This window comes from Protopterus annectens, chromosome 14.part0, assembly GCF_019279795.1.
Source record: "Protopterus annectens isolate FY-2018-M chromosome 14.part0, PAN1.0, whole genome shotgun sequence".
NCBI classification, from domain to species: Eukaryota; Metazoa; Chordata; order Ceratodontiformes; family Protopteridae; genus Protopterus; species Protopterus annectens.
In genome coordinates, this window is record NC_056748.1 from 232,425,076 (window position 1) to 232,450,312 (window position 25,237).

The 25,237-nt window shown below is 40.8% G+C and overlaps 1 protein-coding gene across 1 annotated transcript in view; it reads left to right on the plus strand.

Annotated features, from left to right (window-relative positions):
* CFAP43 (cilia and flagella associated protein 43) overlaps window positions 1–25,237 on the plus strand; it is a 3,581,735-nt gene that overhangs the window by 3,325,283 nt on the left and 231,215 nt on the right. Inside the window, exon 36 of the mRNA XM_044055952.1 lies at window positions 10,878–10,958. Within this exon, the coding sequence (XP_043911887.1) occupies window positions 10,878–10,958 (81 nt within the window). The remainder of the gene's footprint in view (window positions 1–10,877; window positions 10,959–25,237) is intronic.

The window sequence follows — 25,237 nt, forward strand, 5'->3', positions numbered from 1 at the left end:
CATTGCACTGTGGTCAGAAAGGCCTTCTATGTGGCACATCTCATTTCTAAGGGTTTTGCATCCAGGAAGAAAGAAGTCATTGTCTTCCTCTACTCTTCCCTCATTAGGCCAGTCATCGAGTACAGAGCCCTATTTTGCATGTACCTCATTAGACACCTACAACAACTGGAGAGGCCACAAAAGTACTTCACAAAGAGTATCCTAAGCCTTAAACATTTGTCCTATATGGACAGACTCAAAAAACTCCAACTATTCTCTGTCTCATATCACCTAATTAGAGGTGATCTCTACTTGACTTACAAAGCCATGTTTGACCCAGCTCTGTTATGCTACACCTAAAAAGATCCCAATCCCTCCACACCACATGCTCCAGAGACCTCAACCTCATTATCACAATCAACAGAACATGCTGGAGGGACAGGTTCATAACCCAGAGACTGCCCATGCTATGGAACAGACTTCTCATACATGTCAAACAGAGCACCTCACTAGCCCTCTTCCAGAGAAATCTTGATGAGTGGATGGGAAGTAGAAAATTCACCCCAGGGATCACTCCAGTGGCTCTACTCAACAGAGGCATTGGGAACTAAGGTCGGGTGGCACGATGCCTGGGTAATCCTATGGTCTAGGCTTGTAAAGGCTCCAGGGCCATTAGCCTAGTACATACCTATGAACCTATAAAATGTATAAATTGCTGTGTGTTTGTGTGTCTGTGCACACACATGTGCGAGGGCTCGCTCCTGCATGAATATCATAAGTTGTATTTTCTTCACTGAAGCTTCCTGGTATAGATTTCAAACTGATGTACTAGAACACAAGAAGAAAGCCACTCATTTAAGAAGGCCTCTGAAGACCTAAGCAAGAAGCATGCATGATAGCATTAAACATTGTTTTATGTTGTGCAGCTGATTTCAGCCACTCTCTTGGATACCTCTTTTGTTGTTCTTTAAGTATAATTCATTAACTTGATACCATTACAGATTACATCGGGTCTGCTGAGTAATAATATCATTATGTTCCTCTCAATGTTATTCAATCTATCTAGAACCTAATGATTTTGGTCAGTTTTAAAAATGGTCAGCTTTCCTGACAGTTTTTCCAATTCTGCATAGGTCAGACAGTGGTTGCTAGTCATCACTGTAGGATTGGTTGTTAGGAACCTCTTCATACATTTTGTCCTATTGTTCACTTTCTTCGCTTAATGATGATTCTGATGGCATGTAGTTTTGTTTGCAGGAGCAGTAGTAAACTTACAAACCCAGTGTTAAATTAGTATCCATCCATTATTTATCAGTCCTGCATCTGCTGTCATGCCATGACTCTTTTATTTTCTCTTTCTCTTCCTAACAAAAGATAAAAAGACAGGACACTGTAATTATTTAATTGTCCTACTATACAGATTTAAATATTCAGAATTGGATGGCCCCTAGGTTTTGAACCCAGAGAAGCAAATCTGCTTAAAGTGATTCTTCTGAGCAGTATCAACTGGTCAGAAGAATCACTTTAAGCAGATTTGCTTCATAAAACTCCGTAATTCTTAAGGAGTAACAATGGGTGCAATTTCTACTTTATTTGCACTTTTCTACAGCTGCCAGCCAGGCTTTTTGGGATCAAGTGATCTAGAGATTTAGTCAGATTGTTTTAGTCAGGCAGAATATATGGCTCACCAATAGACATGGACTTCCCATCAGTGATGATGTTATCTAAGCTGGCTGTACTCAGGGCTTTATCCCTGTAATCCACCAGTGCAGACAGCTGCCAAGCTTAGATAAGGGCTACAGAAGTCCTGGATCTATATGAATATATATGAAGACTGTGTTCACTGCAGTCTCCTTCTGTGATGCAGATGGATAAAGCCCTGACTGGAACCCAGATGAACCAAATTAGAATATTATCTTGGGCAGTAGAAGTGCTGATCAGAGAATGATGGGAGTTGAGAGGCTGGTGTCAGCTTGCTTATTCCGGGGGAAGAGATACTGTCCAGCTGATGTATATGCAAACAGAGGCTTGCTTGTTACTAAAATGCCCAGAATTGGAAATGTTGGCTTGACAGTCTATTGCTAGTGATGTTAGTCCTCATAGCATGTAGGTGGAAATGCACACAAGCCTCAGGAGGTTAGGATGTCTTGCAGTGATGTTTATGTTCATGTCAGTCAGAGAGGCTAGATTAGGGCCTCATTGGAAATGCCCTCATTGCCAAGATACTGATGAGGGCACAGACCACCTCCATGGATAACATCTGTCTGGCTAGCTCTTAAACTGCGGATACTACTTACAGGGGACCAAATTAGTTCAGCACCAGTAATGTTCTGCAGGCACAGAAAGAAAAAATACAGTTAAAAAAGTTGTGTTCACTTCATTATAGTACCCTTAATCAGGCTACAAATAGAGTCTGTCATGGTTATAAATGAACATATGCAAGTTTAGAATTAAGTAATAGTTAATTTCTGATAATGAAACAATAGAAAATATTGCCTAGAAAAATAGGTATTTCACATTAATGTGAATTTATGATACTGTATTCCAGTTTTCAATCTGAATTTGAAGAAAAATGGAACGGCAATATGTACTGCAATATAGCCATTGTAGAAGTAAAGTTTGGAGGCAGCAAACTTCAGGCTGCAGGATGGTAAAAAAGATAGGTAGGTAATATTTCCTGGAAATGTACAGATTAAGGAAAATTTTATACTTGTAAATAAACACTTAAAATGCTAAGCATGGTGATGCAGTGGTTAGTGTTGGTACTTCACAGTGCATGGTTATCTAACTCATTTCCAGGATGGGATGCCTTCTGTGCCCAGTTTATATATCCTCCCTGGTCTATATCATTTTGTGCCAAGCTTTTGAATTTCTATCCTCATCATAGTAACACAGGTAGGTGAACTGAAGAAATTGATAACCACCAATAGGTATGTGTGCAATATCCATGTGTCCTACAGTTGTCTGACATTCAAGGATTGTTAAATAACCATTGCTTACCAGAATGAGCTCTGGATCCCCATTAACCTAAATTTGATAAAGTGAGTATGAATTATATTCAAATATTTTAAGGAAATGCTATTTCTGTTTACAAATATGAATACCATGAAAGCAAGAAGAGTATGGCACCAAGAAAGGCAATGAAACTATCATAATTTAACAAAGAACAATGAAACTCCATGATTAAATCATTAACTATATTTATATATAGGTAGGTAAATAAATATATAAGATGGTCTAAATATTAAAACAGTGGTAGAAAAAATGTTAAAAGAATTGTATAAAGGTAGCATATTCATATAAGATTTGTTTCTGTCTTTCGGCTTTTCCCGGTTAGGGGTCACCACAGTGGAACTCCAATCTGCTAATGATTGGTAGTGGATTATATCAGGTATAATTAGAAATAATATTTAATAAAATGATAGAAGATAAAGGCATAAAATAGTGTATGAAAAACAAGTTTGAAATACATTTGTAAAGCAAAAGACAATAAGTGTAATTTAAAATTTAGAAACCCACCAGTTCCTTAAGTAAATATGAAATAATGTTAAATAAAATATGGCTGAGGATTCAGAAAAGCTTACTGCAACGTGGAGTACTTAACCCTAAAAGTTTCTGCATCATGGTAAGTACAGCTTTCTGACTTAGAGTCTGGCAGTAGCTGTAGTAGGGAGAGCAGTCTCATGAAAGGTAGTCATGTGTTACTTCTCTGTATGTCTTTACCATGTCTCAGAATCTGAGATTCTGCCATCACATTAATTACCCTAACCTGCAATGGCCAATAAGCATCTGTGGAGAGAATCTTTCTAACTCCTCTCCCACAGCTGGCCAAAATGATGAAAGTCACTAGTAAACTAAAAACATATACATGTATATACAAAACTCCTGGGGAAAAAATGTAAAACTATTAAGCACATGTGAGAAAACAATGAATTAACTCTAAAAGTCGCGAGGAGTAAGCTTTTAACATGGTTCTGTATAATAAGTAGAAAAAAATAGTCAAATGTAAATTTTATGAAGCTGCAATTGAATGGATTAAAACTGCATAGGGAGTCTCAAAACATTGGAGACGGCAATGTATTAAAGTTAGAGATAAAATAAAAAATATGTTAAACATGGATGCTGTCTTAAGTCAAAGAGCCATTGTCCAACATATATTAATATACAACACAGCACTTATGTTTTTCTTACATATTATGGAATAATCAAACAGAAAAAAATCACAAAGTCATAGCTGTTACCTAACATTTTGTCTTTAGTAAAATCCTTGCTTTAGATATGCTGTTAGAAGCTTCCTACCTGAAATTTGAACTTCATGTGAGATGTTGCTGTTTTTTGTCATATCCATCTTTTTCTTTAACCTCTGATTTGATGTTGTCATTTTCATTCTTCCTCCACCTGTGGGTTTTGGATCCGACCTCTGATCTGACTTGGCTGCTTTCAAAAAGCTTAGGCTCCAAAGCTCAAGCTCCTCCCCTACTCATAATACCTCAGATCTCATTTGCTGCTGTTAGGAGAAGCATCCCAGTCCCCTGACTCGATCTCCTTTGGAGATTTTCAGCTAAGCTGAATAACTTTTCCTAGAATTTTTTCTTCTGCTACCTTTCCTTATCGCCTATCTTTTGTTTCTTATAAAAAAAAAGTCTTATTTTGTTAACTTAGCGTCCGCTGGCATTATCTTTGGCAGGAATTGTTTTTCCCTTTTTCTTCTTTCTTTTCTACCTATTCTTGTAGAATGTCTGAGAAGCTGTTAGGTTTTAAAAAGTACACTTCCTGTGTGCCCAACATTCCCTTATCAGATGCCCACAGGGAGTGCTTATATTGTCTCAGCCCTGCTCACTTGGAAGCCTCCTGCCACACTTGTTAGGGGTTTTACCAGAGAGCATTGGGTGACAGGAAAAAAATTATTTTGATGGGCCTTTTACCTCCTTCGTCACCATCTGTGAGTTATTTTTCATCAGGGGCTCAACCCCCCCACCACCACCAAAGAAGTGTAAACAAGACTGGGAATGCAGTAAACATTCCCTAGAAAAGTCTGCTTCCTCTTCTTTGCCCTTCTTTGGAAGCCTAATTCCAGACCCTCATTTCCAAGTAATTCCACTCAATCAGCTCCGAGCTGCCCTGCCTTTGGGGTCTCCTCCTCCTACCACAGGGTCTTCCCATTAAGAGAGATCTCCTAAGACTTCGTCCAGGCCACCCTCTACAGCATCATCTGTCAGGTCCTCCCACAACCTTTCTGAATCAGAGGTGGATAGATTGTTGAGGCAGTTGCTTCAGACACAGAACCAGATGGGGGTCTTACCAGCCCCATCCCCTACTGGGACTGTGGGCTGGCAGTCATCTTTTAGACCTTTAGCTCCTTGTCCAATCTGACCTCCTGCTTCGGAGACCTTGGATCTGAATGTCTCGAGAGTCAAGTTGACGGAGCTGATAGTGATTCCCTCTTGAACTTCGGCAGCTTCCCTTGACTTGCTCAGCCCCGACTGTGCAGGGTAGAGCAGCTGTCAGAGCTGAAGTCTTGATGCCAGCTCCAAGGGGTTGACCTAGACTCCAAAGTTTTCAGAGCCATTGCTTCACCTCGAAGCGTTGGCATTTGACAGCTTGGCCCTGAGTTCCCTTTTGAAGTGGAGGGCTTAGTGGGGCTTGGTGATTCTCTGTCTCAGCAGTTTTGGCTCTGACAGGGCTGTATTCACTGTCTCTGGCCCCTTTTGCTTTTGAGTAGTGGAGAGGGTTCTCTGCATACCCAGGAGATTCTCGGTTCCCACTCTTTTGGATCCACTTCTTACTCCCATGGAGACTGTGTCTGAGACCTGATCACTGCCCCCCTCAGGACAGCTGGCCCAGCAAAGCCTGCAAGTACTTCCACCTTTGGAACCCCAGTTCTCTCCCAACATCTCCCCAGAACACACAACTGAGGAGATTCTCCATAAGAGAAGGTGCAGAAGGAGGCACCTGGATTCCCCAAAAGAATCTGCAACAGACGACACTGATTTTGAGGAAGGAGAAGGGTCCCCCAGATCTCCACCTGAGGATCGGAGATATCTTGAAAATCTTGCACCAAAGAAGTGGATGGTCTTTCAAAACCCTAACCCTAAGGAAACAGCATTCTTGGAGGCTTTCATGTCTGGCCCAGCTACATCTAGGGTGTCCCCCTTGCTGATGCACTTGACCTGGTATCAAGTAGGGCATGGAAGGACCCAGACACTGTAGAACCTATCCCCAGGCATGCTGACAAAATCCTTAATGCTCCCTCTGACTGACCCCATTGTACTAAAGGAATTCCGGTAGATGCAATGGTTGTTGTGGCAGGCACCAAGAAGGAGCTGGCCCAAGAAAGCTCCACTGTCCATCCCCCTAACAGGGAGTCTAGGGCCATGGACAGATTTGACAAGAGAGTTTACACCTCGTCTACCTTCTCCTTAGGAGCCATAAACTACCTTTCCCACTTTACTAGGCTACAGGGGGATTTAATCAAAGAACTCTGCAGCTCGGTCCCAGAGTTCATGTCTGAAGAGGAGATGAAGTCCTTCTCCTCCAGACTGGCCACTCTACAGTCATGTGGAACCTTTCAAGGTGTCTTTCATCAATGCCCCTTTTGATGGATCATCTTTGTTTGGGCCCAATGTTAGAGACATACTGTCCACTAGTGAGAAGATGGAAAGACCCTGTCTGCCATCAGAATTTGTTTTTCTACCCCCCCCCCCAAGATCCTTTTCCAGGAATCAGTGGGGGGGGGGTGAGGGACTTTTATTGAAGAAATCTCAGGGTCCTTTTCAGGAATCTCAGGAAGAATATTTCTCCAGAGGTAGAGAGGGAAATAGTTACAATAGTAGATGCCACCCATGTGGCAGAGGGGGTCCGCAAAATCTAAGAGTCTCAGGATTCCTTCTTGGACAGACCCTTTCAGTGCTCCTGGAAGGTTGCCCAACTGTTCTTCTCTAAAGGCAGTCAGAGAGTGCTTATCCTTGCACCTAGAAGCTTGGCTAGCAATCATGAATGATTGATGGGTGCAAATGACCATATCCAGAGGATACTCCATTCCTTTTTCAAAACTCCCCAAACCAAAAAGCTCTCTCCCAGATGTTCCACCTAGTCAGAGAAAGGCAGCAGAGTTGGTGATCTCAAAGCTGCTCCAAAAAAAAGTAATCCAGAAGGTCCCTCCAGATCAACTCAGATTAGGCATTTACTCAAGATTTATTTTAGTACCAAAAAAGACAGGGGTCCTCAGGCCCATCTTGTATCTACCATCCCTAAACAAGTCAGTGAAAAACTCAAAGTTCAGGATGGTCACAGTCCAGTCCATTCTGTCTTTTTAAAATGGATGACTGGATGTGCTCATTAGACCTGAAGGATGCATGCTACCACATCAAGATGGACAGACAATCCAGAAGGTATCTATGCTTCAGGCTGGGAGCCAGTCATTTTCAGTTTAGAGTGCTTCCCTTTGGTCTCAACACAGCCCCCAGAGACCGAGCTACAGAGTTCTTTGATTAAATCCCCCTGTAGCATAGTAAAGTGGGAAAGGTAGTTTATGGCTTCTAAGGAGAAGGTAGACGAGGTGTAAACTCTCTTGCATGGCAGTAGCTGCAGCTCGTCTCAGATTACAAGGATTCCACATATTTTCTTATCTAGATGACTGGCTCCTAACCCCCCCAACCAGGCATCTACTCATGTGAGCTAGGGACTATCTGTTGCAGCTAGTGTCTACCTTTGGCATAACAATCAACATGCAAAAGTCTCAGCTACAGCCAGTTCAGAACATAGACTTCATAGGGGCTCTTTTGGATATAACCAAAACCTTGGCCTTCCTTACTCCAAACAGGATTTCGAGCCTAAGACTGCATATCGGACAGATTTTGGCAATTCTGGTTCCTCCAGCAAAACTAGTACTCAGGGCTCAGTGCTTGGGGCTCCATGGCTGCCACCATAACTCTGTTACCAACAGAATTCTGCAGAGGACCTAAGCAGTTAAGTGGTCATTACAGCAATACCCCGTCAGCCTTCCAATCAAACTACTATGAGTTTGTTAAATATTCTCTCCTCTTGTGGCTTCACTCCTCAGAGGTTCTTCAAGGAAACTCTTTGCACTCCCCCCACAAATGCTGTGTTGACCACAGATGCATCCCAGGTGGGGTGGGGTGGACTTCCTAGGTTGGACAGTCCAAGGCACGTGGACTTGACAGGAGATCAACCTGCATATCAGTATCCTGGAGATGAGGGTGGTCCTTTTAGTGCTGCAGGCATTTCACAGCTTTCTTCCTGTAAGGAGAGTTGCGATACAAATGGACAATATATCGGTAGTATGGAACATCAACAAACAAGGGGTACCGAGAAGCAATGAGATTGTGGCAGTTGGCGATCTCTACAAACCACTTTGATTTCAATGCACATTCCAGGGGAGTGCAGCATTCTGGTTGACAGGCTCAGTAGAGTCATACAGATGACTCATGACAGGTCTCTGAATTAGTTAATGGCAAACATGATCTTCCACATATGGAGTCAACCTTGCTGCGATCTCTTCACATCTTTCACAACAACAAGTGCAGCAGGTTCTTCATCTTGATTCCCCCTCAGGGACAGTCACCTAGAGATGCTTTGTTCCATGCTTGGCCTCCCAGATTACTCTGTGTCTTTCCACCTCTGCCCTTGATCCTCAAATTTCTTCAGAAAGCTTCCAGGCTGAAAAGCAATGTGATTCTCATTGCACCTTTTTGCTCTCAACAAATCTGTTTCACCTTCCTTTGGTCACATCTGATTTGCCCTCCTTGGATGCTCGAACCATATCCAAATTTGTTGTCCTGTCCATAATGGCAAATTCACCCCAATCTCCCAGGCCTGAAACTAACCGCATGGTTTTTCCAAATCCAATGATGGCTAGATTTGCTAGGCTTTCATCCCCACTCTAAAACATTCTGATCTCCTCCCACAAATCTACTAGGAGGATCTGCAAAAGCAAATATAAAAGATTTTCTGTATGAGCTCAACAGCAGCAGTTAGATCCTTTTACTGCTCCTATTCTGGCAGTGCTGGATTTCCTTGCTCATATTTTTCATAAGGGGTGAGTCACTCTACTGTAAAAGTACATTTGGCAGCCATTTGAAATTACCATATTGGAGAAAATTCATCATCTTTAGCCTCATCTGAATTGTGTAAGGTCTTCCTTAGAGGTACTTTCCTTCTTCATCCTCCTGTTGAAGATCCAACACTGCCTTGGGATTTAACTATGATTTTTACAGGCTCTAGTTCACCCTCCTTTTGAGCCTTCAGCCAAAATTGATTTGAAATTCCTATTGTGGAAGACCGTTTTTCTAGTTGCTATGACTTCTGCAAGATGAGTATCTGATTTGCAAGCTCTGTCCTCCAAATATCCCTATTTAATTTTTCATAAGGATAGAGTAGCATTATGTACCAACCCATTCTTTCTTCCCAAAGCTGCGACAGAGAACAACATTATCCAATCTATCAACTTGCCAGTCTTTTTTCCCAGTTTCCAAAACAAAGGGAAATATAGTCTAATCTGTTGGATGTTCATAGATTCTTGCATTTTTATCTAGACAGAACTAAATCTTTCAGAAAATCTGATCAGCTTTTTATATCTTTTTCGGATGTCAGAAGAGGGAACCAGTTGCCAAGACCACCTTAGCTAAATGGTTAAGGGACTGCATTTCATTTGTTTATGAATCCAAAGGTGTTTCTTTACCTCAACAAATCAAGACTCAGTCTACTAGATCAATGGCAACTTCTCAGGCCTTTTGGGCAAAAGTTTTGATAGATGATAATTGTTCAGCTGCCTCATGGTCAAACTCTCACACCTTCATTTCACACTATAAATGAGACATTGTGTCTATAAACAGAGCTGCTATTGGTTCTGCAGTGCTCCAGAATATCCTTCCATGAAGGCCACCCTGGGTTATTGTAGCTGGGGACTCTGTCCCACAGGTTGAGGAAGAATGAAAATGACAACATCAGATAAAGAAGTTATGTACTTACCATAACGTTACATCTGTGTTGTCCTTTTTTCATTCTTCCTGGACCTTCCCTCCCTCATTTCCCCTGTCCATCTAATGAATAACCTGATGGATATGCTTATAAGAATCTGTTCCTTGTTAAGCTGCTGTTCTTTCTCTACTCCTTTTAGTATTTTTCTGAATTTATGTACATTCTTGTAAGTAACAGTATACTTCTGAAATATGGTAACAGCAAAGTTGATCTGAGGTAATCAGGGGGAATGATGTATTATGGGTAGAGGAGGAGCTTGAGCTTCAAAGCCTAAGCTTTTTGAAAGCGACCGAGTTGGATCTGAGGTTGGATCTGAAACCCACAGGATGAGGAAGAATGAAAAAGGGCAACACTGATGGAACATTATGCTAAGTGCATAACTTCTTTTTCTGTCTACTTCTTCCATTCCTTCTCATCTCATTCCAGTTTTCTGCACTGTCTCAAATTCCATACTCATCCATGTGGGACTTATTGTACAAATAGAAAAAAAGACTGTGGTATACTTTGCTGGAAATATTTTTCTGAGTCACTTCTCTTGCCAAGTTTTAGTCTCCAGTGATGGATGGACACAGTAGTGTATAAAATAATGTTTTTTTGTTATTAATAACAATAATAAAATACATTTTAATAATGAACTCAGAAATTATGTTTCAGTAAGAGGATAGTTCCACTGACTTTTTTTTTCTGGGAAGTCTTTTCACTTTCAAAAGTGAATGCTGAGATTTGAGAAGGTGGGTTTCACTTACGGAAACTGTATTGTTATAATGTATTCATCTGCTAAAGCTGTTTATATTATTGTTATAAATGTTCATAAGCTAATAACTATAGAGCTGACCTTTTAAGTTCCATAATTCTGCATAGTAAACGTTTCCTATTTTGTTTTTCTTCTTTTTTCACAGTACCTGTTTGAAACTGATCACGATAGCCGTGTTCTCCATGAAATGTCAGTTTTGGAACAAACTCTAGCATTGCAAGAAAAGGTAAGCATGATTCTTTTCAGAGGATGATAGGTTTGAAAATCTCATAAATTACTGATCTATTTACTGTTTTTATTTTATGACTCCCATAAAATTATACAGTGATTTTTAAATACAGAGTTGTATACTATTTAACATGATCTCTAGATATGCTGTTTCTAAAACAAGTTACTGTTTCCCCATTGTTTGGGTTGCGTTAACCCCTTTCACTCTAAATTGCTTCAAAAACAGAGAGGTTTAAGAGTGTTAAGACTAGACACCAATTAGCCCAGAAACCCATATGGCATTGAATAGTACATTGAAATCTAATCTATTTTTTGTCACTTAAATTTCATAGCACCACCATTTTATTTGTAAGAAAAGTTTGTGCTGTCTCATAGGTTCATGGGTTCATACTAGGCTATCTGCCCTGGGGCATTTATAAGCCTAGCCAGAATGTGTTTGGCTTTCGCCACCCATTTTAAATTTATTTTGCCATGCCCTTTTTCGAGGTTAGTATACTGTGCCTCTGTCTAACAGTGACACAGAAGTGATACCCGGGGTAAACCTATGATCTCCCATCCACTCATCAAGATTCCTCTTGAAGAGAGTCAATGAGGACTCTGCCTAACCTGGACTGGGATTTTATTCCAGAGTGAAGGGAGCCTCTGGGTTATGAATCTGTCCCTCCAGCATGTCCTATTTATTTCAGTGCTGAGGTTCAAGTCTCGAGCGTAGCTCGATGGGATTTGGATTTTCTGAGGTGCAGCATGTCCATTAATTCCGGGTTGGACATGGCTTTATATGTCAGGCACAGATCGCCTCTGAACAGGCGGTATGCCACTGAGTAGAGCTGGAGTTTCTTTAACCGGGCAGCATATGGCATCTGTTTGAGCCCTTTGATCCTCTTGGTGAGGTACTTTTGGGGTCTTTCCAGTTGCTGCAGGTGTTTGGAAAGGTACAACCTCTAAGGGGCATTGTACTCAATTATGGGCCTGATGAGGGATGAGTAAAGATGCATGATGACCTCCCTGATCTAGATGTGAATCCCTTCATGATTAGGTGGGCTATATAAAATGTTTTTCTAACCACTTTGGCCACGTGGTTGTCAAATGAGAGATTGCTATCAACTTGGGTCCCCAGGTCCCTAATTACTTCTTCTGTACTTAATGGATTACCACCTATGTGGTAATTTGTGGCACTTTGTTTTTGCCAAAGGGGATGACTATACACTTTTTGGCATTTAGCTTGAGGCCATGGCTCTGGCACCAGTTGTCTGTTTCTTTGAGGCCCTTTTGGAGGATGCTTGTGTCGGCTGGAGAGTCGATTATGGTGCCCAGTTTGCAGTCATCTGCGAACTTGGTCAGCCACAGTTCTTCTGTGTTGGCCTGTACCTCCGAAAAATATATACCGAACAAGAGAGGTCCCAAGACTGAGTCTTGTGGGACACCACTTGTAACTGGTTTGGAGTCTGACATGGCTCCAGCAATTCTAACCATGTGGGTTCTGTCCTTGAGCCAGTTTGCAATCCATCTAGTGACATAGGGGTTTATATTTAAGCTGGTGAGCTTATCTATAATGCCCGAGTGGGGTATTGTATCGAAGGCTTTTGCGAGGTCCAGGTAGGCTGTGTGGACCACCTTCCCCTCGTCAATCACCTTGGTGACTCTTTCAAAGAAATCAACCAGGTTTAAGAGGCAGGATCTGCCCTTAACAAAGCCGAACTGGGTAGGATCCAGTGTCTCTAGGTCCTCAATATCTTTATTTATGAGGTCCATGATGATCCTTTCCATAGCTTTGCAGACCAAACTAGTTAGGCTTATGGGGCGATAGTTTCCAGGATCTGTTGAGGCACCACCTTTATGGAGAGGGACCACTGTTGCTGTACGCCACTCTTTGGGCACATATCCTGTAGTAAGGCTGAGATTGAACAGTAGTTTTATGTTTGGGTTTAGCTCTTCTTGGAGTTCATGTAGGACGCAGCCCGGGACACCGTCTGGTCCCATTGATGCTGTGTTTTTTGCTTTGGAGAGGGCGGCTCTTACCTGAGCATCTGAGATGTCAGGGGGCAGCACTCTGCTGGGATAGATATTTGCCCTTTTGGTGGGGAGGGGGGGGAGAAGTTTGTGCTGAACCTGTCAGCTAGGATGTTGGCAGTGTCTGTGGGTTCAGTGTATTTTTTGTCATTTTGGACTAATTCTGTGCATATCTGGGAATTTCCACCCAGGTTCCTTACATAACTAAAGAAAGCCTTGTGATTATCCTTAGTGTCCTGTGCAATTTTTCTCTTGCAGCTGGTCTTAGACAATTTTATGAGTGCCCGTAGTTTTTTGCTAATACTGATCAGTGATGCCTTCCCTTTTTGGGATTTTGCTCTATCATTTAGTAGCTTCCTCCTTCTATTGTATAGTTTGTTTATGACTGGGGTCCACCAGACAGGACGTCTGCCTTTGGAGGATTGGGTCTTGGTTTTATTTGGGATCGCATGATCCATGCATTCCTGAAGGTGTTCATAGAATGTGTTTATAAAGGATTTTGCAGTCTGGGCCATATTTTCCACAGGCCCGGGGGCTTTGAAGGATTCCACCTCAGTTTTGAGGAGTGTGAAATTTGCTTTAGAGAAGTTTTTCACTGTGGTTTTCTGGGCAGGGGGTGAGGTCGGGATGTGAATATCCAGTCAGATTAGTTTATGGTCTGATCTTACCAGTGAGGGATACACTTCTGGTCTGGAGCATAGAGTCCCCATGTTGGTGATGATCAGGTCCAGTATGTTTTCCCCTCTTGTGGGAGTGGTAACAAGTTGTTCCATAGCATTTGAGTTTATAAATTCTAGGAACCTTTGAGCTAGGGTGTTGGAGCTAGAGTAATGCTCCCAGTCTATGTTTGGGTAGTTGAAGTCGCCCAGTATAATGGTGTTTGGAGAGACCTTCATATTTTCCAGTGTTCTCAGGAAGGCCGAGTGGGGTTCCTGGGTTTGGGAGGGTGGTCTGTAGCAGGCTATAAACTGGAAGGCAGTTTTACCCACTATTAGTTGCACATGGATAGTCTCTGATGCTTTGTGCTTTGCCACCAACCTGGAGGTGTGGGTATCTTTGATGAATATCGATACTCCCCTCCTTTTGTGGTTCGCCCAAGTTTTGGGGCGAAAAGCATGGTATGAGGTATAACCTGGTAGTGCTGGGGTGCTCTCGGGAGCCCTGAACCAGGTTTCTGTTACTGCACAGATATCGATGTTCTCCATGCTAAGGAGAGTTTTGAGTGCGTGCATCTTGAGGTTTAGACTTCTGGCGTTGAGTAGCATTACTCTTAGTTTCTTATCCCTTGTGATACCTATGGAGGTGGGTTTGTCTTTTGAGCCTTGCCTAAAAAAGGCACTATGGGGGTAGCAAGAGCCTTTGCCAATATCCAAAAGCCCAGTGGTGACAGGTGCAAGCCGTCCCTAGCGAAGCATCGTGGCTTGTCGAGCATATCATCCCAAGCTGACAGGCATTGGATCCCCTTTGAATGACACCAGTACTTAAGCCAATTGTTGAAATTGATCATCTTGTCTTCATATTGTGGCATCATTCTTGGTGAGGGTAAGATGCTACTCAAGGTCAGGGTCATACCGGCCTGGGCTACATGCTCAGAGAGCTCCTTTATGTCTCTTTTCATGTAGTCCAGGGAGGTATGTCTCAGGTCATTCACACCAGCATGGACAATGACTGAGTCATATTTGTACTTGCCTTGGAGTTACCTGAGTGCTTGTGTTATGTGGCGGATCCTAGCACCCGACAGGCTGCTCACCGTGACCCTCTCCTTGTTCAGCCTGGTGAGTGGGATGTCAGTGTGCCTGACGATAGAGTCACCTATTACAAGTGTATTAGGTGTGTTGTTTAGTCTTAATGGCTGTGACTGTTCGGCACACTGGCTTTGTGAGCTATGTGTTGCACGTGTTTTGTTTTGGGGTAGCGGTTGCTTGGTTGTCTGCTTTGGAGGTCTCTGCTGCTTAGGCAGATCTTTATTTAAAGCCTCCGAGTATGTTTTTGTGTGATTATGTGTTTGGTTTGCTGTCGTGGTAGGTCTATGTGAGACTGGAATTGTAGTGAGTGTGGTTTCCTTCTCCTCCTGACTGGTTATGCCAGTACTGAGTTGAGAGAGCTTAGCCTCCAGTTTGGCTATATGGTTGCATCTCTCACATGTGTTGGAATTTGTTGGGAGGAGGAGAGGGTTGTCTGTGTACATGAGGCAGTTGTAACATTGCCTCAAGATTCCCAGATTCACCAGCTGGACCAGAGAGGAGATTGACAACTGACCTTTGGACATGCTAGAATAATATTGGGAATTCCTTAATAATTGAAAACAAGGGCCAGTGGGGAGTGAGGGTGTAGTGCTTTTAATTTTTAGTGCTGACTTATATAATTGCTTTAGTGAGCAAGTGCCAGCTAACTTAAGTGCAATGTGTTACAGGTAACTTAAATGCAAAAACGACAAACAGTAACTTTCTTTCAAGTGAAACAAGGAAATAAGTACAGTAAGCAATCTCAAAGATGTACAAGGTACTTCATCAAACTATTGCAAAAAAAGTTGCATTGTGCTGTATAATCATCAAAATCAGGATTATATACAGTGACAAATTTCACAAAAATACATTTCAAATGCAGGTATGACACTCAGGAATAAAGCAAAGTCAGCATTTAATATCAACAAAGATGTACATAAAAATGAACTTCAGTAGTAAAAATAATAAAGGGAATGGTAATTGTCATATCACTCATTACTCTTGCCCTTCATCAGGCATGAAGTTGCTACTGTTACCAGAAAAATTAAATTTGAATGATGTTATGTCACACATCACAGGTTAGCCAGTCATTTTAACAGTACAGGTAGATTACAGCTAAATGCTTGCTAACAGTTCGTAGTAAAACTCCTTAGTTCAGTGACACAGTAATGAAAATGGCATACTTCAGTGGCTGTATTTATGTTGCGCTGTATTTACACAAATGAGCCTTAAGATTGTTGAACTGTAAGTATTATTTCATAAATTGTGCTTAATTGATTTTAAGCTGGATACAAATACATTAGAGCAGATTAATGACAAAGAGGTTTCAAAAGAGGGAGCCACGGTGGTACCGTACAATAGTGATGCAAGTACACTTGTGAGCATTTTAAAAACTAATTGGAATTTGATCTTTACCCAAGAGTTAAAGATGCAGTTGGGTGAGGCACCTCGCTTTATACTTAGTAGAGGCAAGAATTTAAAAGATTTAATGGAAAATGGGAAAGGTGCTAAATGAGATAATTACAAGTCAAAAATGTCCAGATGCAGATGTTGTAAAGTGTGTCGATATATTAATGACAGCCCTTATGTGAATCTGGTTAATTTTAATAAGATTATTTCTAGTCCAGGTTTATGTAATACAGTAGGTGTTGTGTATTTAACAACATATGTGTCATGCTCTGCCTTTTGTGTAAGCAAATCAAAATGAAGGCTGGGAGATAGAACACATGAACACTTAAATGATATAAAGCGAAAAAGAACCACAAATGCCTTATGTAGACATTCCGTTGAATATCTTGATTTTAATACATTTTTATTTTTTGTTAGAGATAAGGTGGTTTTATTATTTGGGGGGATGTTTGAAACTTGATTGAATATAAGTAACTGTGTTGCCATATTAGGTTAGATGCAATTAATAAACCTGGTTAAATGACAGTTTATCTCTAAAGTGTGTGTTGAAAAAGAAGTCAGTTGAAATAGGCACTGGATTCCATTTTTAATTATTTCAACTTTTTTTAAGCTTATATTTAAATGAATATACAGTATTCATTTCCATTCGTGTTTATTCATTTTAACATACACATATCTTTATAATCAGTATTCACGAATTGGCAATTGTTATTGGTTGATTGAAACATAAATGGGTGAATTTGCTCTGAGGAAATCCTGGATAAGCTTTGGGGACGAAAGTGCTTAGTACATGTTTTGTTTTTAATGTATTAAAGGTTGTTTCTTAGCTGTTTTTGGTTCTTGCCATTTTTTACTTAAGTTATTTAGTCTTGCTTTTCTTTGTGGTTATTATTTATTTTAATATTTTGGCACTAGAGTGATTTTGTATGGCGGCTGTGCAGAACCCAAGTACATATCAGGACTGGATGACAACAGTTCTGGCGTAACACTTGGTCAGAGAAGTCATTTGGAAAATGATTATGATTTATACAACATACAGAATTGTACATCACAAAATTTTACATCACAGAGTCTTTTTCTCAATTGAGAGACTGTAATAGTGAGATGCTGTAGATTACACCTTTTTCTTTGGAGAATTGGCTAAAAACTTATGATTTAAACCTCCAGGAAATGAGTATTGATTTAACACACCCATTCAAGTCACAGCTTAAGACTTTCAAGCATCTTTTAACTCAGTATAGGAACTTATAAGTGGATATCTGTTATTTAGCAGAAAATATTAAAGTAAAAAGGGTCCCTAGAGGTTTAAGATTTTGGAAGATACCTCTCAGGACAGAGCCTTTTTCTGTATTCTACAATGAACTAATTGAATTATCTGATCAAGTGGGCTGTGATTTAGTAAGACTTAAGATTAGAGAAAATGAACATTAAATAGAGATTTAAACCAAGAAATTAAAATTCTGAATGCCAGTTTAGAGAATAACTTGTTGTTTAATTCTTATAAGGCTGATCATGAAAATAACTTTAGAAAAATTGATGGAACCGTGACAGATTCCAAAGAAGGAAGCAAAATAAAATTTTAAGGTACAAATGTGAATATGATATGTAAAAAGTTTATTCAGCCAGTTTCTTATTGACACAGGGCTGTTTGGCTCTCTGGTGGGCACACACTGGCCAATAGGGGCACAGAGACCACTTCTGCTATTAGCATAGCTCTGTGGCATAGGTCAAAGTAAGCTGGTCCTCAACCCACTTATCACCAGCAAATACCAATTCCCATTTTTGTTGACATTAGTCAGTGTGACCAGATCACCTTGAGCCAGTCTGTACATTGTCAGGTGGCAAGGTCTGACATAGTACATCACCTGTGATATGTATTCAGCTATGTAGAGGATTTTGCCCAAAGTGGTGGTCTGTAAAATTCTTTCCCCTCTAAAAAACATCTGTATTCTGTGCTGTTGCCCACAACTCCATTGTTGGGTTAGTTTAAGGGGGAAACCCTAGAGCATGTTTCTGTGAGGTGGGAGGAACCCCACGGAGACATAAAGAGAACTTGCAAATACCACACAGGTATTGGCCTGCGGTCAAGATTAAACCTTGTAGTTTGTGCATGGGAGGGGAAGACCTTAACCATTATGTCATCTGTCTCTCCTGTCTTTTGGAAATAGCCAAGGGCAATTACCACAAGTTTTCTCAAAGACTAGACCTACTCACACAGGACAAAGGGGTGTTTGATACATCCTGACCCCCTAACTACCCGAATGGTATAATCTTAATACCTTTTAGGCACCTATTTTCTGAGGACTTGTAGCAGGTATTAAAGCTACTAGCAAATAATATATTAGTAAATAGAAGATATTTTCTAGCTGATACTAAGACAAGAACCAGGATCCTTTCAGGGTTAGTGTCTTCCTGGTCCTATATTATTTGTGTGAGTTACTATAATCTTGCCTGTTGTATTCCTCTAGGATATTTCATTTATCTGTAATTTCAGTATGTCTGTTCATGAATTCTCCTATTTCAATGCAGTCACATGTAATATGTTTTTGAAAGCAGTGTTGCACTCCAAGACTCCTTGAAGACAGGTGACTCCTCACTAGTATTTTAATTTGGCTTTGGAATATGTAACTTTTACACCATTTGAACCAGTTCATCAGGCTAACTTGAGGGTCTTATCATAGAAAACAGAATCACTGATTGCTCTGACCTTTGCAAGAGGACTATCTAGCTGCATGTTCTTACAGTGGGATACCTTTATCTTATTGCCCACAAAGACAGGGTTCCCATAAGAAGTTATCCTTCATTTATGCCTAAAGTGGTATCTGAGTTTACTTTGAGTGAAGCTATTCATCTCCCTGTCTTCTTTCCAGAAGCTAAAAATTAGGGAAAAAGCATATGTGATACCTTGGATGTCCACAGACAGGTCAGTTACTATCCTGATAGAATAAAATTGTTCAGAAACTCTGATCAGTTATTTATTTCATGTGAAGGTAAGAAGAAAAGACAACATGTGTCAATGCAGACTACTTTCAAATGGTTGTCTCTTGTTATTGCCTTTTGTTATACTCTCTGCAGCAAGGGAATTCCTGGCAGTGCCGCTGTTCATTCTATCATGGCCTAGGCTTCATCTGTGGCTTTTGGAAAGGGATGGATTCTAGAAGTATTCTAGAAGCAGCAATATGGTCCTCTGTACATACCTTTACAAAGCACTACAGACTAAATTCCTTTAACAGATCTACAACAGGTTTTGCAAAGACCATTCTTCAGGGGATCATGGATCCTTCTTCCTGCCAGTTAGTCTAAGCTATGGTAGTCTAACCAGCTGTGCAAGATATTGGTGTTGGATGCTTCATCAGCAATATCATCATCATACTTTCCAGTAACTTCTGGATTCTTACTTTATTTCCAACTTGTAAATATGGCAGTGTACATTTTGTGTCATAGTAGTGAGTGATTTTGCTTCTGTTGTTTTTTTATTCCTACATATTCTTTACTTTATGATGATTTTCAGGCATCAGTGTTGCAGATAATCTATGTAATATATGCTTCAGTATTCTAGCAACATTTGAGCTGGTGAAAGACAGAGCATATGCATCAGAGCATTACTGTATTCCAGAAATGTGAGATGATGATCAGAGCCATAAGTAGGGCAAGGCAAAGTGGACGGCTGACCCAGGAGCAGGCTGTTAGGGCTGTGCAATTATTTCTTTTGGTCCTTAACTTTGAGTTGAGGGAGGCACCAATCTGGGGATTTCCCAGGCTGCCAGGCAGCCTGACTATGGCTCTGATGACAACCCTCAAAGCTGTTGTCACAGCTCTTTCTCATGAGATTCTTCACTGTATGAATACTTATTTCCACTTGTCCACTGAAGTGAGAATTGTTTAGACCAGGTGTTGTGTCCGAATTCCCATTCATGCACAAATCATTTAAATTCTTGATGTGATCTTTCAGACCATTGCTAGATGGACAACATTAGTTATCCTGCCTTTTTTTTTTTAAATAAAGATTAATGTACTACGTAGTTGAATTACTGTGCATGTCTAATAGAGAACTTGGAATAATTGTCTATATGTATGAACTCACTTGACTTCTGGGAGCTTGAACAAATGTGTACCCACACAGCCCCATGGATGATCTGAAACTGGGTCTCCTTGTTTCTTCCTTCAGATTTTTATTATAGTATGAAGTACAGATGGCACAACTCTTCACTTCTTGTTCGGAGTTGACTCTTCAGGCAGCAGTATTATAATGCATGCTCTTTCTATTTTAATATTCTCATATAAAATTCACATTTTCTCTTAGGAAATTGTTTTCTCAGTTGATGGAAAACTTACTATTGTCAGCTTTAAGCAACAAGCCTTGCACATAACTTATTTCCTCTTTAAAAGAGAAATAAGATTGTATTTTTTTATTTACTGATAATTTTTGCTCAAACCAATTTTTCAGTGTAATGTTTTTAGTAACTACGTTTGTGAGTCAGTGTCAGTATACCTCTGAAATTCTTTTACTTGTTCTGCCATTAGGAACTGCTGTAGTTCCCAAGGAATATCTACTTCTAAAAGTGTTTGATGCACATCTGGTAAATATGCTCTACCCAATGTATCTGCTAAGTGTAGTACCTTGAATGGTCTGAATTTCACTTTCAACTCATAGTCCTTCGTATTAAGTAATATACTTTGCATTTTCAATTGGGCTATTTATACAGGCACCTCTTGAATATACTTTGCAAAAGGTTGTGTGTGATCTGTTTTCACTTGAACCTCTTCGCTGTTGGTCTAGTCATGGGACTTCTCACACCCATACAGTATTCATAAGATTTCCTTTTATATTTCAATGCATCTCTTTGTGACTCTGTAAATTATTTTGATCCATAGACAACTGGTGTATTCTCTTGTGGGGTCATAACTCCTATGCATTTCTGACAGGCATCTATTTCCAACGCAACTGCTTTATTCACATCATAGTACTTTAAAGATGGGGCATCCATAACTAATTTCATAAGCATATCACAACTGTTTTCTCATTCTTAGTTCCATTTTCAAACAGTAGTTAATATTTACAGATAGTAGATAGCACTGTGCAATTGGATTTGTGCAGTAAAACTGCATGGAGAGGTGGCCACACTAAGGTGAAAAAGTGTGGTATGTAGTGTATGAAAATTACTGCATAATGATATGGAAATTAGGTTTCCAATGCAAATAAGGTACAGTGATTATGGAAGTAATGGCATCAAAAATAGAGTAATTCATAGCTGTATCAACAGGTACACAGCACTGTGGCATAAAGTTATTCTGAACACCAAGGACTGACAGTGTACAAGGCTTTGTAATAGCTGAGCAACATATTTTAATGGTTACTCTTGGAGCCAGTTCCCACAGAATTGCAGACAGTGACATTCTGTGCCAATGCAGATGGTGATATCAGTACCTAACCTACCAGCACCGAACTGTATAGCAGTGTGTGGATCATTTCCACCTGAATAGAGAGACCATACAGGAACAGGGGAATCAAGGGGGGCACATGAACTGCCCATCGCAGTGGACACTGAGTTATGTGTAGTTTTAACCTTCCTTGTTACCTGATGCTTTTAGCACCCTACAGGGAATACACTAGGAATATATCAGGCATCATCCTCAAATATCCTTCACTAGTTCTTCAATGTTATACTGCAGCATATAGAAGAGCATACATATGTGGTTTCTAAGCACTGTAGGGAAGAAAAGCACCACTATGCAGGCATTTTATAGCATAGCCCATTTTCCTGTGGTCTCAGGTCCCATTGATTGCACATTTATTGCCATCAAGGCCCCAGCTAGTCCACAAGGTCTCAGATACATTGAAAGTAAGGGCTTACATTTCCTCAACTGCCAAGTGGTGTGTGACATCCAGGATATTATCTTTAATGTTTTTGAGAACCAAGCAGGCAGTTCATATAATTCACACATATGGCCCACGTCTGGCCAATACCAGTAGTTGTTGACTTCCCACATGGTCATCTTGTTGATGGAAGCAGACCTAGGCAGTTTAGATATTTCCCTGAAATTTTTGAACTTTTTCTTATAAAATTTATGGTTTTCTAGCAAATCATTGTGAAGTCACTAAATAATGACATACAATTGAATTTCAGACTCCATATCCTTCAGAGAATGAATGCTAATATAAATCATGTTATTCTAGCATATCTCTAATTTTATAAGTCCAATATTTAAAATCTGTGCCTATTTTTGGACCTTTGTCCCCCATTATTTTAGGCTTTGTCCAGATTTCTTGCACTAAAAGGTTGAGTGGTAAGCCACATATTCTAGTGTTACTGTTGTGTGCTGCTGATAGGTATGTGCTGGAGCTGTGGCTCAGGATCCATATCTACAACTCCCAGAGCATTTCTTAGATGGCATATATCACTGCATATGCAGAAACATGGAATGTGGTGAATGTGATTTTGGCCAACTGAAATGATGCTTTGATGGATCCGGTGGGGACATGCAATATTCCCTAAAGTCCTGCAGCTAAATCTTTCATGTGTGTACCATTCTGCATAACATGGCTATGTGAAAGCAGCTACAGCAGGCCTTACCATAACTGTAGGAGCTGCAGCAAGAAGTAGGGCAGACAGGCAGAGGATGTCCTGGCAATAGTGGTACCACATGTGAGGTGGGCACAGTACATGATGGCACAGGCAAAGAGATGGTGTCTGGTCCACAACTGTGGACCAGGGCAAAGATAGCAAAGAATAAAATTATTCATGCAATATTATACCCAGGCTTTGCAAAACTTGTTACACTCTGCATCAGCCATTACCTGACCCACTCAGGTTATGGGGTGGAAAGGACACAGTGATCATCACTTGCACACTCTGGGGGGACTTAGTGACAGCTTCCAGTAACACTATCACAAAGGGAGTTATAAGTTGTAGTGATGAAGTCTGGTAGGAGGTTGTGAGGAGTCAGGAATCACATCTTCCAGTGGTAGGTAGAGTTTGTGTGTTGCAAATATTGTCGAGATGGACTGTGGTGGCGTGCGGTCTTGAAGCTTGATGCATTCAGTGGCAGAGACAGCAAAGAACTACAAGACGTTGTACATGCACCCTGAAGGGGTGTCCCATGTTAGGAGCTAAAAGATATAAGGCATCCCTGACCTGGATGATGGCCATGAGTAAGCATGGCACTCCATCTGGTTACAGGGAATATTGATGAAGTAGAACTGGAGAATGCAAGCATGCAGCCTGGTGAGGTGTGACAGGTGTGGAGGAGACTGAGAAATGTCAATGGCCATTCATGTGACACAGACCATGCCCAGAAGAGATGGCACCTGTGGCCACAGCCAAGAGTTTCTCAAGAGTTGTCTGTGCTTGGTAGAAATATTCAGCCTACGATTCTTTCCAGCAAAACAAAATGCTTCTGTTACACAATATTGCACATTTAAAATACCCACAAGACCAAATCCACGCAGGCAATAACTTCCAAATAACATGTGATCATTGCCCTTTGCTCTCCATGTGATCTTTCTGAACAATCATGCGACCCACACATAGAAAGATCTACCAGTAATAATAAAACAACCTCTCCTTAATTCTTACCAACTTGTGATTGAGTAGTCTACACTCTACAATATTTCTAACCCTTCTACTTCTCTTTTACACTTTATTAACACCTGCATACACATTCAGGTTACTCTTTATTCAGTCACTGGATGGAAACTCAGAGGTCAGATATACCCCTTGATATCAGATGATAACAAAGCCTAAATGAAGTCTAGGGATTATGCCTGGAAGGCTTGATAACAAACTCCAACTAATGTAAAGTGCCATAAAAATGTCATCAATCTAAGGAGAGCCATAAGAATAGACACAAAAGTAGCAAATGCCTCATTTCTTACACAAAAGCAGCTTGCTTTACTGTATTAAATGAAAGCTTTTTTGGAAAGAAATCAAGCAAGTCATAGGTGCTATTACTGACTAAAGACAAAGATGCCCTTAGGGAAGCCAGAGTGAAACTAAGTAGAGGAATAAGAGAGGCTAAGTGGGCCTATGGGACAGAAAATTCAGTGTCACTTCTCAGACCTTAGTCACTCCAGGCGTCTGTGGCAAGGTATACAATCTATATCAGACTACAGGCTTCCTACCTTCTCAATGTGATGATAACAGAGTTTCTCAGTGAGCTGAACACCTGCTTCAGCAGGTTCAAGATGGGAAACAGTACAACGGAAGTGAAACTGCCCACCAACCAAGAAGATGAAGTACTCTGCCTTCACCCAGTGGATTTTCAAAGGGTGCTGCAATGGGTAAACCCAAGAAAGGCAACTGGTCCTGGCAGTGTTTTCAAGTGGGTGGTCAGGGACTGTGCTGATCAGTTAACTACTGTTCTCACTGACATATTCAACATCTTTCTGCATCTAGCCACACTACCCAAGTGCTTCAAGAATACAACCATTATACCACTGCCCAAGAAGTCTCCACCCTCAAGCCTGAATGGCTACCACCCAGTAGCTCTCACCTCCACTGTAATGAAGTACTTTGAGAGACAGGTCAAAGACTACTTAACTTCAAGTCTTCCTGCAACACTGGACCCACTCCAATTCGCTTATAGATCCAGTCACTCTACGGCAGATGCCATCTCACTAGCACTTCACTTATCCTTGGCACACCCGGAGAACAAAAACTACTATGTCTGCATGTTATTTATTCATTTCAGCTCGACCTTCAACACAGTCATCCCCTGACATCTGAGTGAGAAACTGGTCCACCTGGGTGTTATCACTCCTTTATGCAACTGGATTCTAAACTTATTGACAGACCACAAAAGGTATGCGTAGGCAACAACACCTCAATGAGCACCATACTGAACACTGGAGTACCTCATGGATGTGTCCTGAGTCCCCTGCTGTTCACCATGGTGACACATGACTGCATTGCTAGGAACAACACAAACTACATTATTAAGTTTGCGGATGATACTGTAGTTGTGGGTCTCATCAGCAATGGTGATGAAAAAGCCTACAGAGAGGAGGTGAACCAAATAACTGGCTGGTGTGACAACAACAACAACCTGGCTGTCAATGTGAATAAAACAACGTAGATAACAGTAGACTTCAGGAAGAGATGCAAGACTCATTCTCCACTCTCAATCAAAGGAG